At 35.0% G+C, this 18,007-nt stretch overlaps 1 protein-coding gene across 3 annotated transcripts; it reads left to right on the top strand.

The window, feature by feature from the left end:
• On the top strand, nucleotides 1-17,802 carry LOC109791203 (Regulator of chromosome condensation (RCC1) family with FYVE zinc finger domain-containing protein). 3 transcript variants are annotated; one of them, XM_020350470.3, is made up of 9 exons: nucleotides 1-871; nucleotides 1,177-1,263; nucleotides 1,880-1,969; nucleotides 2,219-2,299; nucleotides 2,499-2,672; nucleotides 2,757-4,805; nucleotides 5,561-5,707; nucleotides 5,815-5,889; nucleotides 15,290-15,428. In XM_020350470.3, the coding sequence occupies exons 1-8, from the start codon at nucleotides 824-826 to the stop codon at nucleotides 5,869-5,871; spliced, it is 2,733 nt and encodes a 910-aa protein (XP_020206059.1). In that variant the 5' UTR covers nucleotides 1-823; the 3' UTR covers nucleotides 5,872-5,889; nucleotides 15,290-15,428. The 3 variants fall into 3 exon arrangements, 2 of the variants coding, with proteins under 2 accessions (XP_020206059.1, XP_020206057.1); XR_002239010.3 differs by having other exon boundaries at nucleotides 2-871; nucleotides 5,815-5,949; nucleotides 15,290-15,425; XM_020350468.3 differs by lacking the exon at nucleotides 5,815-5,889 and adding an exon at nucleotides 17,147-17,802 and having other exon boundaries at nucleotides 37-871; nucleotides 15,290-15,582.
• The last annotated feature ends 205 nt before the right edge of the window (nucleotides 17,803-18,007 follow it).

Here is an 18,007-nt window from a genome sequence, read left to right as displayed (position 1 = left end):
GGATGCATCTACGAGGGGATCCCAAGAGAGGCATAGAGTAGTCGAAAACACAGGGAATCAAAGTCCCCGAAGAGAGCGACACCAGCAAGGCATGTCGTTTCAAATCCCGAAATTGGACTCATTTGTCCCCCCGAAGCTCCAGAAAACGACAAAACCAGCCATCCCTATCTCCCAGATTTCAGTTGCTGACGTGGCATTAACCGGCAGAAAAAACAGTTAGCTCCTCTCAGAAGAGAGAGAGAGAGAGAGACCCCTTTCGCGTGCTTTCGCGTGTTGCCAATTTTCAAACGAAGCTCCGCGAATTCCAGCTCAGAAAAAAAACCAAGGCATTGTCTCTCGCCACCGCCGCCCTCTCATCGCACCCCTCAGCTCCGCCGATTCCCTCCGCCGCGGCTCCGGCGACCCCGACATCTCCCGAAACGGTTAGGTTTTTCGCGTTCTCCGAGGATTCCTCGCAATGTCGCTCGTTTCGAATCGCGCCGCGCCGTTCCGACCTGCATTTGCGGCGTTCGCGGCGCTCCGTTAGAGAGAGCCCGAGGAATTTCCGAGGCTCCGGCGTGGACGCGTTTTCTAGGGTTTTTTTCGAGCTGAAAGTGGTGACTGGAGGAACCGGAGGCGAATTTTCCCTGCGGTTATATGAACCGTACGGTGCCGTTGAGCTATGGGGTAGATGAGAGGAGCTTCTCTTGGTTAATTTGAAAGCGCTGAATCGGGTTTCATGGGGAGAGGTTGGACGTTGCTTTATGGTATATGCTTTGTTTTGGGTTGTTGTTCAAATGGGTATTGGGTCCATTCTTGGGAAGCGACTCTTATTGCAACTTGAATGGCTGATCCTCAGAAAACTGGTGTTGTCGAGAGAGATATCGAGCAGGTTCACCAATTGATGTTGCTTTCTTTCCATTGTTTTATTCTGTTTGTCAATGACAACTCTGACAAAATAGAAAATGAAAATTTGCTTGCTTGTGTGTGCTATTCTCCATATTTTCGAGTTCTTCGTTGTTATGGTCTTGCTTAAGCTAATGTGCTTTTAATGGGGTGAATAATGAATAATTTATAATGGTTGCTGACTTGAGGGGTTGAAGCTGGAAGCAGAGTTTTTTTGCTTGTGGTTCATGGTTTTGCAGTCATGGGAATATATTCTTTGACGGAAGACTAACTTTTGTGCTCCATTTGTAGGCAATTACATCTCTTAAGAAAGGCTCATATCTGCTGAAGTACGGGCGAAGAGGGAAGCCGAAGTTCTGCCCGTTTAGGCTTTCCAATGTAAGTTTATATTGGTATTTCTTCTCCTGAAATTTTGTATTAGCCCATCAAAGGACATGAAACTACCTCCTTATTTTAATTTATAGTTTTGTACCTTAGTGTTAATAAGATAATGACTACATTAACGGTTTGCTAACTGAAAGTGATAAACTCAGTGACAATTAGGCCACTATTATAGATATGTTGACAACAAAAAACATGGTAATATAGACTAAAACCAGTAGTTAAATTAATATATAGTTCAGCAGTGAACAGTAGTTCAGAAACACGTGAATTTAGTTTGAATAATCTTATATGCCAAACAGCCTATGTATAACTTGCAAATTATGCTTGAGAAAAAGAAAAGGTCAAAAGCATTGCCTTAGATGCTTTGAGTTATCAATGTTATAACACAGAAATATTCTATATTATTTTTTGTGTATTAAACTTAAGTTTTTCCAGGAATGTTTAAAATGTGTTTATTTATTTGTTTCTGATTTGATCCCATTCGATTCACTTATCAATTCTATATATATATATATATATTGTATTTTTTCAAATAAATTTAAAATTAAGAAAAGAAAAATCAGCATGCATGTTCTGTTCTACACTATTCAATTTTTGGTTTTGGTTTCAGGACGAGTCTCTACTCTTATGGTACTCTGGCAAGGAAGAGAAACAGATAAAGCTCAGCACAGTTTCAAGGATCATTCCTGGGCAGCGAACTGTAAGTTTGAAGAAAGCCTGGAGATTGTTTTCTCTGGTTATTGGTTAATACTAGGTGCCTTTATTGCAATTTCAATTATGGTCTTGATATGTCTATATCTGAGTTAATATTTTGTTCTAAAATGACTTTTCGACTTTTCTTTGTATGAATGGTTTGAAAAATACATATGTTTAACTGATCCTTTGTACTTTATTTTTTCCATTGGCTTACTTCTCCATACTCATTTTTTTGATTTGTGTTATCATCCAGGCAACATTTCAGCGGTATCCACGGCCTGAAAAGGAATATCAATCATTTTCTCTTATATACAATGATAGGTCCTTGGATTTGGTGCGTGCTCTTTCTGCATGATTGTTATTCAAATTAAACCTACTAGGCATATAATGAAGATTGTCTCATTATCTTTTTCTTCTCATTGTCCTGGTTGTGAAAAACTAGTATGCTAGTTATTAAGTTGTGTGTTGAGTAAGATGTGGGAATTTCTACCTTGTAAACTTCAAGATTTGACACAATGCTAATGTATGTACAGATATGCAAGGACAAAGATGAAGCTGAAATCTGGTTTGTTGGTCTTAAGGCATTAATTACTCGAGTTAACAGTCGCAAGTGGAGATTTGAATCAAGAACTGATGACAGTCTGTATACTGAAAGTCCAATTTCTAGCACAAGAAGAACAGCCACTCCATCAATTACACCATTTTCTGTAATGGCTTTGATCTTTTCATACAGTTCAGATAGACATTGACAATTTGCTATATTTTTCACTGTTTCCAATTTTAAACAACAGGACCCTGGTGTTGCTGGCACTGGCAGAGGTGCTTGTGATTTGCAAAATAGATGGGTAAAGGCTTTCTCTGAAATAATTTCTTACACTGCAGCTAGCAAGAGCTGCAGTCAAGCTGAATCAATTGCAAATTCCTCTTTATCCTCTGGGTCTGTGGATAACTCAAGCAATCGAAATTCTGCATCTGAGGCATATCGAGTTAGTTTATCTAGTGCTGTAAGTTCCTCCAGCCAGGGTTCTTATCATGAAGATTTTGATGCTCTAGGTGATGTTTTTATTTGGGGAGAAGGTATTGGCAATGGAATTCTTGTTGGTGGTGTACATAGAGTTGGAGCCTTATCTAGTTCTGAGATGGATGCATTCCTTCCCAAGGTATTGGAATCAAAGTCAGTTCTAGATGTTCATAGTATTGGTTGTGGCTACAGACATGCTGTTCTAGTTACCAAGCAGGGAGAGATATTTAGTTGGGGGGAGGAGTCAGGAGGTAGGCTTGGCCATGGTGTAGAAATGGATGTTTTTCAGCCTAAGCACATTGACACTCTTAGTGGCATGAATATTGAGTTAGTAGCATGTGGAGAATATCATACTTGTGCTGTTACTTATTCTGGGGATCTTTATACATGGGGTGATGGTACTCACAATTCTGGCATGCTTGGGCATGGAAATGAAGTCAGTCACTGGATTCCTAAGAAAGTAAGTGGTAACTTGGAGGGCTTACGTGTATCATATGTGTCTTGTGGACCTTGGCACACAGCTATTGTTACATCAGCTGGGCAGTTGTTCACATTTGGTGATGGAACTTTTGGTGCCTTAGGCCATGGAGATCATAGTAGCACAAATGTTCCTCGGGAAGTAGAAACTTTGAAAGGTTTGAGAACAACCAGGGTTGCATGTGGTGTTTGGCACACTGCTGCAGTTGTTGAGGCAATAAATGAATCTGTGGAATCTTCTATACGCTCATCTAGTGGAAGACTGTATACCTGGGGTGATGGAGATAAAGGCCAACTTGGACATGAAGATAGGGAATCTAGATTGGTTCCCAAGTGTGTAATTGCATTGAGTAGTGAAAACATTTGTCGAGTGGCTTGTGGACACAGTCTTACGATTGCTTTGACAACGTCAGGACATGTATATACAATGGGAAGTACAGCTTATGGACAACTTGGCTGTCCTGCATCAGATGGGAAAGCCCCTAAACGTGTTCAAGATAAAATTGCTGACAGTTTTGTTGAAGATATTGCCTGCGGTTCATATCATGTTGCAGTCCTGACCTCCAAGGCCGAGGTTTACACATGGGGAAAGGGTTTGAATGGGCAATTAGGCCATGGAGACAATGATCACAGGAATAAACCCACAATTGTTGAGTTTTTAAAAGATAAACAAGTGAAAAGCATTTTTTGTGGTTCAAACTTTACTGCTGTTGTATGTCTTCATAAATGGATACCAAGTGTTGATCATTCTACATGTTTTGGATGTCGTAATCCATTTAATTTTAGAAGAAAACGTCATAATTGTTACAATTGTGGACTTGTGTTTTGCAATTCATGCACCAGCAAGAAATCTATGAAAGCTTCCCTTGCTCCTAATTCCACCAAGCCGTATCGAGTTTGTGATGACTGTTATCTTAAACTTAAGAAGACTGCTGAATCAGTATCCTCGGTGCAAACAACTAGCTTGAGAAGTGTGAGTTTTCAAGACAATAGAGCAACTAAAATACAGGGAGCACTGTTAAGGCTTTCCTCTTTTGGTTCTATTCTTCAAACAGAAAGTAGTCAATCAAAGCTTCCAGATTCACAATATAGCCATCTTTTCCCAGCTTTGAATGGAAAATTACAGCCGAAGGGTTTTTCTCCCTCAAAATCATCAAATTCTCTTTCTGTGGATTCTAGGAAACACCGTTCAGTTTCTGAGCCTGCTACAAGATTATCTTGTCAATCAACATCTCCAGTTTCATCAAAGTCAAGTCCAAGACAATCTTATGAAGATATCAATGATGATTTAAAGCGCAAAAATGATATTTTAAGTCAAGAAGCTATAAGTTTGAGAACACAGGTAATCCTGATCATATATATCTGATTCACATGTGTATCTATTCTTCTTGGGAACCTTGCTTAATCCTGATGAGGTTACAATATAATAGATATATTTCTTTTTCATTAACCTTGTCTTCTTATGATGACTTTGGTATTCCTGCTTCATGCATATGTTCTTTCCCACATGAAACTGTTGGAAGGGGCTTTTCAATGTTGTACATATATACTGTGTGCAACTAATTTTGATCTGTTTGGGCCTGATGCTTTGGAAAAAAAATATTTTTGATGAAATTGTTGATTAAGTTGTAGAATTTGTATGTCCCATTATATTTGATTTGTTATAACTTATAAGATTCTTTTGGATAGAAAAAGAGATTGCTTAAAATGAGAACAAGATAATTAGAGAGTTTGGAGGATATGGGGACATTAACATAAAAAATGCGCACACACAAAAGAAAATTTCTAGGATGAAAATGTTCTGCGTATATTGGACCATTTTAACTTTCTGATGTAATAAAAGAATCCAAATACGGCACCATTTGCACCAATTTCTTATAGTGCATTATCATTTACTAGTTTGTATTCCCTGCTCAGGTTTGGGTAGAATGTATAATAGTCACATATGATAATTGAACTAAAAAATTATGTGACACTTGAATTAAAATTATTTTAGTTTTTAACTTTCTAACATTATTTTGATTATTTGTTTATGATCCATAAATGTTGAGTGTTTGAAGTATAATCATCTCATAACTTATCAAATATACTGGTTAGATTGAAGATCTTACTCGTAAGTCAAAAAGTTTAGAGGCTGAACTTGAGAGAACATCAAAACAATTGAAGGAGGTGACTGCAGTAGCTGCAGATGAAGCTGGAAAGTGTAAATCAGCAAAAGAGGTCATAAAGTCATTGACTGCACAGGTTGGGTATTCTATCTGCAGGTTTTTCTTTTTCTCCTCCATTAGTAAGCATGGTTGAAGTTTGTTAAATCCTTTTATGGATCATGTAAACTGTGCTTGCAACTGCAGATAACAAATAATGAAAACGTTGATGGCGAATCTTATCTTAAGAAAGAGAGTGAATGAACATATATAGTACCTCAGGTGAAATAACCAACTTTAGTGGGGCCAATTGCACCAAATATTAAATGTTAAAAATTAAAGGTAATTCGTGCGTTTCAACTATTTCTCTTTTATTTTGCGGGGTGGGGGTTGATCATGTATTGTATCTGCTGCATATATTTTAGAATGATGAATTGGTTAATTCACATGGTAGCTAGTGGGTCTTAGATTTAATCTTTGAAACATTCAGCTTTGTAGCAAGACGTTGATAATGAATAGATGGGAGAGATAGTATATTGATAAAAACATTTTGAGAACCACTACACAAAAACTAGCTGTTGTAGTTGAAGACCCAAAGGCCTTATAAACCCCTTGCTAGAGTCTCATACTTCAATGTGAAACTTTAGTCTCATACCTTGCAATTGGTTTCCAACATATACTTGGTACATCTACACAACTTAAATCGTATTCTAAATAAAATATGTTGATGAAATCATTGTTTAGTAAATAAGCTGACTATTTGATTTGGTGCCATACAACAACAACAAAAACTTTATCTCCTTAGGAAGTCAACTACGTGGATGATAGATCACATGATGTTATTTGACTCGGTTAAAGATTAAATCTTCTAAGATGTTATTTACCATGAAATCCTGCATAACAATTTCCTCTAATGTCCTTCTTGGTCTTCCTCTTGTTTTCACACGATTAAGAACTGCGGAAAAATATAATGTATATTTCCCTGATTTGGGAATAATACAAAAGTGGTATAAATAGAATACAAGGGAATAAATCTGCACACTAATCTATCCCTGAAAATCTGGGAAATAATTCTCCCTATAAATGCTGTATCTAAATAATTAAAGGAGGGGAAATAAAATTGATCTTATTAACATTAAATCCTATTATGGGCAGTACAAATCAGAATTGAATATTCTAATTGATATATGCTGATCTCCAACAGATGCTGATTGATATGCGCTGATCTCCAACAAGAACCATGCAATTTACTCTCCTCACTACTGCTTTTAGTGCCCTTCTTTGTATGTTTCAAACCACCTTAACCAATTTTCTGTCATCTTTTCCTCAATTGGTAACATTGCCAATATCTCCTCTTAGACTATGATTTCATAACCCATCCTTTCTTTGTATGGCCACACATCCACAATAACATTTTCATTTATGCTACTCTCATCTTTTTCTCTTGTCCCTTTAATGTCCAACATTCTCTACGATAGCACTTCCCTTTGAGTTTAGTAGGTACATTGGAATCACAAACAACCCTCAAACCCTTTCTCTATTTTAGCCATCCCAGTTGTATTTTGTATGTGACATCCTCATTAGTTTTTCCATCATTTTGTAATATTGATTCTGAATTTTAACTTAGACACTTGTTGTATGGCATCTTTTTTAGGCTTAATTACACTTTTGGTCCCTCATTTTTTTTTAATTTATTCAATTTGGTCCTCTATTATTAAAATGTCCAACTTGGGCTTTTAATATTCTAAAATGATGCAATTTGGTCTTTTTAGTCAAATTGAGACCAATCTTTTGTACACATAGTATTAGAGTATAGGATTTTACTCTTTTATAATAAGTTGTATTCTGTTATTCTTTTTGTTGTATTTTGTTATTTTTGCCTGTGATATATGTTTTTATCACAGTCGGGTTACATTGTCGTTTCTCCTTTTGGGGAATAGCTTCCATTGCACTTTGTTATTGTAATAGCTTGACGTGAACTCTTCAGCTCCTATATAAATATAGTTGCTGACCTCTTTTGTAATCATCTGAGAAATATTTTCTCACATCAATAATATAGAATAATATGTTTCTCTTCAACATGGTGTCTAGAGCTGAGATCGATCCCTGATCCATGAACTCTTATTTCCTCCTCCTTCCCCTCCACCTTGCTCAGAAATTTCATCGAACACCGTCACCTTCTCTCATTCTGTTTTTGAGAAATTTGATTCAAAGAACTACTTGTTGTGTCCACAAGTAGAATCGGTAATCAAAGGTCATTGATTACATGATATTTTGTGAATCCGTAGATTCCACAAAAGTATCTTAAAATTGAAGATAGGGATCAAGATCGTGTCTCCGAAGAATATCTCAATCGAGAACAACAAGATCTACTTCTACTCTTCTATTATCATGGCTTCCATTGTCCGTTTCTTAGGAAATTCTTGTGAGAGTCATTGGATGCAAATCGTTGTGGCAACTATGGGATAAAATACATTCCTATTTTCATTTGCATACGAATGCAAAAGCAAGACAATCCTAGAAAATCACTATGATTTTCTTCCACATATTCAAGTGCTTGTGAATGCGCTTTCTGCAATTGGAGATACTACTCCAACACGCGAGCATCTTGATGTGATTATTGAAGGACTTCCTAAGGATTGCAAATCCTCAATTTCAGTCATACGTAGCAAAATCGAACCTCTATCAATTGATGAGGTCGAAACTCTTCTTGCACATGAAGCGTGAATTGAGAAATTTAGAAAGAAACAAATAGCTTCCGTTAATGTTGTAGATGCTTCTCCCACTCTTAATATTCAATCTCAGGTTGAAAAACATTGTAGAAGCATCTACTCAACCTCAAAATGATTTTTCCAATAGGAATTTCAGCCCTCATGGTGGTGGCAGATCCGATTGTAGTAGTCTTGGCCGGGGTGGACATGGAGGTCGCGACAGATTCTGGCGTTCAATGCCCAGGTGTATCACAAATATGGACATGATGCACTAGTTTGCTATCATCAGTTTGAGGAGAATTTATCTTCCTCAAATACCTATAGACGTATCATATCAACAAACTATGGTACAATGGCATTATCCCTCTTGGAATACCTATCACTATCAACAGACTCCTTCGCCATCCACCATTTCTCATAATCAATACATCAGACCAAAGGCTGTTATGGCTCCTAAACCACCAGAACCACCTCAGGCTTTGGTGACTATAACTAATCCATATCATTCAAATTGGTATCCAGACTTGGGAACATCTCATCATGTTATAAACATATCACACTATATCCAACAACAGGTCCCTTTTGAAGGTCCAGATCAGATTCTTATTGGCAATGGACAGGGTTTTCCTATACAATCTGCAGGCGTTACCAAATTCTATTCCCCTATCTCTAAAACACCTCTTATACTCAAAGACTTATGGTTTGTTTGGACGAGGAATTTATATAGGGTAATTCATTTATTTGAAAGATTTCAAATTTCTTGAGGTGAAATGCTTTGTTTGGATGAGGAAATCACAAAGAATTTGAAATCCAAGCATTTGTGAAATTCCTTAAAATAGTAGAATTTTAAATTCTCCCAAAAATGGGAGAATTTGAAATTCCTCATATTTTTTTTCTTCTGATTTCACCTATATATTTTATCTTATCTCTTCATTCTTTTAATTATTGGATATTCAAAAATATTTTTAAAATTATTAAATATTATCTTATATTAATTTTTAAATTATTAAATATTATCTAATATTAATTTTTAAAATTATTAAATATTTAAAAATGGATTAATATTTATTTTTATAAAATTTAATTTAAAAATCTCAACATATAAATATATTTTTAAAATCAATTTTACTATGATAGAATCAAATTATCATATTTAACCTAACAATTTAAAATTTAAGAAATTTGAATTGACTCATCCAAACAAAATATTTTAAGAATGATAGAAATTGAAATCAAAATAATTCAAATACCAAGAATTTAAAATTCCTTGAATTTGTAAAATTTCTCATCCAAACACACTATTATTGTTTGTACGTGCCATTAGTAAAAAAACTGATGAGTGTTAGACAATTTGCGAAGGATAATTTTGTTTACTTTGAATTTTCCCCACCTTTTGTGTGGTTAAATCATGGGACGATGATGAGGTCATTCTTAAATGCACTATTGGATCAGATGGTCTATGCCTATTCTCGTCTCTGCTTCAAGGAACATCAAGTCCACGGCCACCTATGAATAAGTTGATTGTTGAGTCAACCCCTGTTGTTAATAATACTTCATTGTCTACTACTTCTGTAGCCAATTGGCATTCTAGACTTGGACACCCTAGTATAGATGTCCAGAAAATCATATTCAAACTTTGTAATTTTCCACCTATTAACAAAAATTCGATTGAGTTTTGTAACTCTTGGTGCTTGGGAAAAGTTCATAGACTATCTTCTACCTTGTCTACTACATTATATGACAAACCTCATAAATTTATTTACACTGCTCTGTGGGGACATGCTCCTTTTTATTTCCAGTGATGGATATTCATATTATGTAGCTTTTGCTGATGCTCATGCTAGGGTTACCTAGATTTATTTTTTAAAACATAATTATGAAATATTGAACATATTTAAACAATTTCAGACCTTGGTGGAAAAATAGTTTCAAACACCTATTAAAGCTGTCCAATCTGATTTGGAGGAGAATATAGACCTTTCTCCAACTATCTAGGTCAAATAGGGGTTAATCATAGACTTATATGTCCTCATACTCGTCATCAAAATGGATTGTCGTCATATTGTTGATCTTTGTCTAACTTTTTTAGCTCAAGCTTCCCTTCCTCTTAAGTTTTGGGATCATACCTTTGCCACAAGTGTCTATCTCATAAATTGGCTTCCTTCTTCTACTCTTCAATTTAAGATACCTTACCAAAAGCTGTTTGGTCTCTTATTTGACTACAAATTCCTAAAAGTTTTTTGATGTGCTTGTTTTCCCTTTCTGAGACCATACAACAAAAACAAGCTTTAGTTTAGATCACAAGAGTGTCTTTTTAGTTTACTCAATATCTCATAAAGGGTATAAATGTCTATCTATCGATGGCAAAATCTTTATTTCTAAATATGTCATGTTCAATGAACTTCGGTTTCTATATCAGAAGAATTTTCTAAACAAACCACCCAACTCAACAACAACCTCACCCATTCCCTTTCTTCTCACTATTACCCAACCACCATTTACCTCAACCACTACTACCTCCAACAATTTACCGGTAATTCCAATTCCAACTGTTAATCTATACTTACATCCATAACACACAGCTCTTCTCTTGTAAATAATCACTCTTCAGAAAATATGTCAAGATCTATCAGTATCCATCCTATGCAAACTAGAGCTTAATTTGGAATAGTTTGTCCTAGAGTCCAACCGACTCTTCTTCTCACTCACATCAAACCAACAACTACTAAACAAGCCTTGGCTGACCCAACTTTGTATATTGCAATGAAACAAGAATTTGATGCTTTAATAAAAAACAATGCATGGACCTTGGTTCCTTTGCCACCTAGTCGAAGTACTATTGGAGGCAAATGGATTTTTAGATTCAAGGAAAACTCTGATGGTATTATAATTAAGTACAAAGCCCGTTTGGTTGCTAAGGGTTTTCATCAAACTTTGGATTCTGATTAGAATGAAGTATTTTCTCTTGTAGTAAAGCCTATAATTGTCAGAATTATTACAATCACTATTGCTATAACTAATCATTGGTCTTTGAAGCAGTTGGATGTTAACAATACTTTCTTGAATGACTTCTTAGAAGATCAGGTTTATATGACTCAACCTCCAGGTTTTGAGTCATCAAACAAAACCCTGGTTTGCAAACTAAATAAAGCCATATATGTCCTCAAACAGGCACCTAGTGCCTAGTTTGACAGGTTTAAAAGTATTTCTTTACAATTGGGTTTCAAGGAGGTAAATCTGATCCCTCACTATTTGTTCTTTCCTCAGGTACAACTACAACAGTAGTTTACATAGATGTGTACGTGGATGATATAATAATTATGGGAAACAACAATCCTTAGATGGAATCAATCATTATTAGACTTAATTCCATCTTTACTCTCAAGGTTCTTGGTGATTTAGACCACTTCCTTGGAATAGAGGTCAAAACTCAAGCTAATGGTTCTCTCATTCTCACTCAAAGAAAATATATTTAGGACCTCTTAAACAAAACAAAAATGAATGAAGCTAAAGCGATAACATCTCCTAAGATTGGTGGCGGGAAACTCACTAAAGACGGATCTGATTATTTTACTGATGCAACCTACTACAAATTAGTTATTGGATCTCTCCAATATGCCTCTATAGCTAGACCTGAGATTGGATTTTCTGTTAACAAAGTCTGCCAGCTTATGGCTTAAACTCTTGAGCAACATTGGCTAGCTGTTAAAAGAATTTGAAGGCATCTAAAGGGTACTGTTTCATGGGGGATTTTACTCAGACCTACTCCTATGCATTCTCTTCTTCTTCTTCAAGCTTATTGTGATGCTGATTGGGCATCTGATCCAGATGATAGGTGCTCCACATCTGGTTCTACTGTTTTTCTTGGTCCTAACCTAGTTTCTTGGTGGTCCAAGAAACAAATAGTGGGGGCCCGTTCTAGTACTGAGGCAGAATATAGAAGTCTTGCTCTTGCCACCTCAGAAGCTATATGGATTCAAACTTTATTACATGAGTTGAAAGTTTCTCACATTATTCCTGAAATTTTGTGACAACTTAAGCATTGTCTTCCTAGCTTACAATCCTATTCTACATGCAAGAACTAAGCATATGGAGTTAGACCTATTCTTTGTTTGGGAAAAGGTATATCTAAACAACTCCAAGTCATTCATGTCCCTACAAGATATCAATATGTAGATATTCTCACTAAAGCTCCATCCCCTACACGGTTTCAACATTTGCAGCCAAGCTTAGAGTGGTGGACTCTACTTATCACCCCTACTGAGCTTGCGGGAGGTATTAGAGTATAGGGTTTTCCACCTTTATATTATGTTGTATTCTGTTATTCTTTCTGTTGTATTCTGTTATTTTTGCCTGTGATATGTCTTTATCACAGTCATGTTAGTTTTTTCTCCTTTTAGGAAATAGCTTCCACTGCACTCTGTCATTGTAATGGCTTGCTGTGTATTCTTCAGCTCCTATATAAATATAGGTGTTGACCTCTTTTGTAATCATCTAAGAAATATTTTCTCACATCAATAATACAAAATAATATGTTTCTCTTCAACACTTAGTCATACAAATCTTTTTTCATTGTGTTATGTATACAATAAGTTAATGTTGTTAGCCTTAGTTGGACAAAAAGGACCATATTATATTGTTTGAGAAAATGAAGGGACCAAATTGAATCTTTTAATAATAGAGGAACCAAATTGAATAATTAAAAAAGATTGAGGGACCAAAAGAGTAATCAAGCCTTTTTTTTTTTTTTTTTTTTTTTTTTTTTTTTTTACTTACCAGTCACATTCCTCTCGTCTCTTGCTAAAATTGCAATGCATATACTCTACCTTATTCCTACTTAAGCAAAAGCCCTTTAATTCCAAAATGTGTCTCTAAAACTCAAGTTTAAAGTTAATTAGTTGCCTTGATTCTTCCATCAAAACTATATCATTTGAAAAAAACATGTAAGTAGGGATAATCATTTTGTATGCCCTTGGTAAGCACATCCAAGATTAGTGTTGGAGATCCTACATTGACTAGTGATATAACCAACAGAGTATATAAGTGGAGAATAATCCTTATCTTATATACTAGTTTTTTAAGGTTGAGTTAGGCTCAAGCTTGCATTTTAAAATGGTATCAAAGCCTATCCTAGTGAGTGGTGTTGGGCTTATTAGGCCATCTGCTATTGGACTTTTATCAGATCACTTGTAGAAATCCAGTCTTGCAAATTTCATGTTCGAGATGTCCAATCCTCGCATAAATGGAGGTGTATTGGAGATTTGTTAGGTTTATCATGCTACTCACTATCAGGCTATTATTGGACCACCAATAGATGTCCAGTCTAATAAACTTTACACTCGAAATGTCCGGTCCTCGCATGAGGGGTGTATTGAAAATCATATCAACTAGTGATATAACCAAAATAAAATATATAAATGGAGAGCAATATTCTTCATTTTATAAGCTAGTTTTATAAGGTTGAGTTAGACTCACATATATTCTAAGAATTAGATTAAAAAAATAAGAACTTAAGGCTGGACCTTGATACAATCATATCCCTATAGAAAAGTCCGTTATTTCACCTCTTGTAGTTCTTGCAGTAGTAGTTACCCCATCAAACATGTTTGGTATATCCAGGATAAAAAGCCTGTTAACACCTTTGTTTTCCAAAGTCTTCCACTCGCTTATATATTCTTATTTAGTGAAAACCATATGTAAGTTTCTTTATTTGCATTTGTATCTTTCCATCAACCCCATAAAAGATAAATGACTTGTAGACCTTCCTGGCTCAAAGCCAAATTGATTCTCTGAATTCCTTTTTTTATTTTCTTTCTTTAATCTTTGTTCAATTGCCTTTTCCCAATAATTTTAGTGACTAATAAGTTTTATACCTCTATAGTTTACAGAATATGAATATCTCCCCTGTTCTTAAATATAGGAACCAAGGCGCTCCTCTATGACTTCTACTCATATGACATTTTCTTAAATTTCAAAATTTCGTTAAATAGTTTAGTTAGCCAAATAATATTTCATTCTTTGGCGCACTTCTAAACTTCAATAGGAATATCATATGGGTCAACAACACCATTATTCATCCTTTTAAGGAATTCTTTTACCTCGTCAATTGAATTCCACTGTAATAAGCCAAATTTTGTTTGTTCTCTTGGATTTCCAGTTCATCCATCTTACCAATCTATCCTTGTTTGACAAATTTATAAAAATAACTCTTCTGTCACTTTGATATCTATATATATATGAAGAAAACCTTCCTTGATTCATCCTCAATACATTTGCGCCGTAAATGTTAATTTGTACCTTAGAAATTGTGAAAATTTTCTACTCAGCACCACCCTTAGGTTTGGATTGAACAAATGAGTTAAGGAAGAAAGCAAAGTTCAAAAATTTGAATTTTTCTCTTATTTAGATGAAGAGTAGGTAAGAAAGAGAGCTCTAGAAACAAAAATCAAAATTTTCTTTGTCACATTTTAAAAATTTCTCTTGTATTTTTTGTTCTCCCATACATATGAAATGCACCATGGAAAGTGTACAATTTAAATGTTATCTTTGCTGACAAGCACATTTAAATGCCAGAAACACTGTTTACCTTTTGAAGGATTTAAGAGAAGTGTTTGGTACAGTGTTTCTAGAAACACTGTACCAAACACTGAATCTATGATGTTAAATATATGATTTGATATGATTTATTTCTTTTTAATTAGGGAAACTTATATAGTGAAAATTAGGGATTCTACTTATTATTTCCTGTTATCTTTTATTTTTCTATTTTCTTATTTTGTATCCTTATTCATTATAATTAGAGAATTACATGTGTGGTAACAAATGCACAATTCCTGTAATTCCTATATATGATATATAGCTTTTGGCTTGTGGCAATCAAGAGATGCTGGATTAAGTTGAAGTTGACCATTCTTGTGCTTTAGCCATTGATTAATTATCTCTGATGCTGTGGATGTTAAATTTTGTTACAGTTGAAGGAAATGGTGGAAAGAGTACCAGAAGGACATAATGCTGACTCCAGTTCAGAGCTCTGTGCTGAAACCACTAATAGTATTCTAGATCATTCCTTAGATGAGATCCATATAAGAAACGCTGTCATTCCCAAAAATGAAGGCAGCAGCAATGTAGCAAATCAGATATTATCTAATGGTGCCAAAACACAAAGTGGGAAGGCAGAGTGGGTAGTGCAAGATGAACCAGGTGTGTACATAAGTTTGTGCTCCCAGCCAGGTGGTGGTAATGAGCTTAAGCGAGTTCGCTTCAGGTATTTGTCCTTTGCTGTCCTCTAATTTGATAAACATAACAAAACTTTATTGCATACATATCGACAGTAGGTTTTATTCTAGAATTTTATGGCTAATGTTAGAGTTAATTCCTTGTTTTGATGCATAAGAACTATTACAAAATAGTTTATGAACCCAGAATATCCACTTTGATGAGAAGTGGCACTGCTTGGTTACAAGACCATTTTGTTTTTGTCGGGTTTCCTCTTTTGACCTATAAATGTTTTTATCACTACTTTTAACTAAAAGCATGGTGGATGATGGTGATCAAACTGTTCAAAGTACTTTTCCAACCACCTTGTGTATCCCATATCCATTCTGTTTAAACCAGTTTTAGCTGTTTCTGTGTCCTTACCTTATCTGGTTATTATAGAATAGATTGAATTGTTCAACATTTCATACGTATACTTCCACCTACAACTTTTTACTCTGAATAGAAAAATGAATCAAGTAGCTTTCTGAGTGTGCTACTTGCATTATTGTCATAAAATGAGGCACTGTTCGCAAATTGTTCCTATATATACTTGCAATGTAACAACTCAAGTTATCAACAATCTACATCTTTGGAGTTCCCTAAGCTTGCCCATTTTAGTGCTATACCTTTATGATGATTGGCTATTGAAATCCGACATTATGAGAGTTAATTAACCCATCCATTCACAGCTACTTGATGCACAATGTTACAACACTGATAACTTTTTTGTAGAATGTAATTTAACCAATTCGGTCATTGAATTATGTGATATTATATTTATGATCATATTTATCGAATTTCACATTATTCGGACTTTTCTAGATATGTTATTTAACAAAAGATATTTATATATATTTTGAATATTATGTATATTATACGTTAAAATAAAATGATGTGATGAACTACCAATTAATTTTTGAATTGTATGAAATTTCTTATACTTGATCTAATTAATTAAAACATCAAATACAAGGGTTGGATCAATTAAATTTACATTGTACAAAAATTTATTAAAAGCGTAATTTCACTAACTTCAACACCTAATGTCAATAGATCTTTACTCATATATATATATATATATATATATATATATATTTATATATATATATATATATATATATTATTTTTGTTTATCTTATTTTACCCTTTGATTCTCAAGTGAATGATGGGAAGAAGCTAATGACCAAAACTAGGGTTCCTTGCAAATGTTAAAAGTCTTAATGTCATGCTAAACTGTTCAAAACCTCGTATGCTAGGGGCTGTCATCCAATTTTCAATCAAGGAAATAGTTTCGAGTGAAATATGTATTAATTGTGGCCTGATCTTTGGCTTGGTAAAGCATCCTATGTCTTCACTGAAATCAAGGGATGGGGACACATGTTTGATTCAGCCCCTCCTTTGCTATCTATGTGTATACTATGTGGAGCACAAAAAACAAAGTAAAAAGAAAAACCACTGCATTTATTTAAAATTGTGTTGGATGTTTTAGAATATTTTCTTTATCTATTTATATTTTATCTAGCAATCAGACTTCATACACTCTTAATTGAAATTCTCAATTACTTTTACAGTCGAAAGCATTTCACAGAAGAACAAGCTGAAAAGTGGTGGGCCGAATATGGAACCAAAGTATTGGAGCGGTACAATATAGTTTCTTTATAGGGCAAGAGAATCTGAACCTGGGAACAAAAAACTCACCCTTCTCCTGTGACGCTATGGAAACAGTAAATTCTTTTCCATTCTCCCTCTTCCAAAATTAACAAGGATCTTTTGTCCAAAATTGACAGGTAGGATACGAAATTATGGGAAAAAACCTCAGTAGGAAGGAAACTTATATATAACTTTCCAGAAAAATGCAACTAAAACCTCCCAACCCTCACCTCCCCCACTCCACCAAAAAAAAAAAAAAAGACGAAAGCAGCGGAGGAAAGTTTTCTTTACTGTATTTACTGACGAGTGTGGGGCAATTCAGCTGTTTGTTTTTTGGTACAACAGAGAAAATGCGTGTATGTTTACTTGCAGCTGAGGATTCTTTTGTTCAGTTTCTTTTGCCCATTGTATAGCTACTTCTCTTGCCAACCTAGTAATCTCACTGCATTTTTTCAGCATGCTCACTCCATTTGGAGCATAGAAAGGCACTGCACTCCACTTTACATCCTTGTCTGTATGGGCATTTAATCATTGGGCCCTTATATCATTTTTATATTCAATTGTTTTGCATGCATAATATTCGCATTCTTCTGCTAAACAGTTATTTTATAACTAAAAATGAGAGGATTTTACTATGTATCTATACTAAAAGGGTCGGCAGATAGCTTTTAAATTTGACTAGATATTAACTGAGCCAAATGACACCGTGTGATCCATATAACTAGGTTGGATAAGACTTCGTCGTTATTGCTGTAGGTAGGAGGATTTGGACATTTGGTAGT

The sequence above is a fragment of the Cajanus cajan genome, chromosome 3 (assembly GCF_000230855.2).
Source record: "Cajanus cajan strain Asha chromosome 3, NIPB_CcT2T_4, whole genome shotgun sequence".
Taxonomy (NCBI): Eukaryota; Viridiplantae; Streptophyta; class Magnoliopsida; order Fabales; family Fabaceae; genus Cajanus; species Cajanus cajan.
The sequence above is the reverse complement of the archived record's forward strand: the minus strand, read 5'-3'. Positions and strand labels throughout refer to the sequence as shown.

Bases quoted from the DNA above. Each gene is read 5' to 3' on its own strand.
- LOC109791203 (XM_020350468.3), top strand. From the start codon at position 824: ATGGCTGATCCTCAGAAAACTGGTGTTGTCGAGAGAGATATCGAGCAG. The intron at 872-1,176 runs GTTCACCAATTG...CTCCATTTGTAG, and splicing joins TCGAGAGAGATATCGAGCAG to GCAATTACATCTCTTAAGAA. The intron at 5,708-15,289 runs GTTGGGTATTCT...ATTTTGTTACAG, and splicing joins TAAAGTCATTGACTGCACAG to TTGAAGGAAATGGTGGAAAG.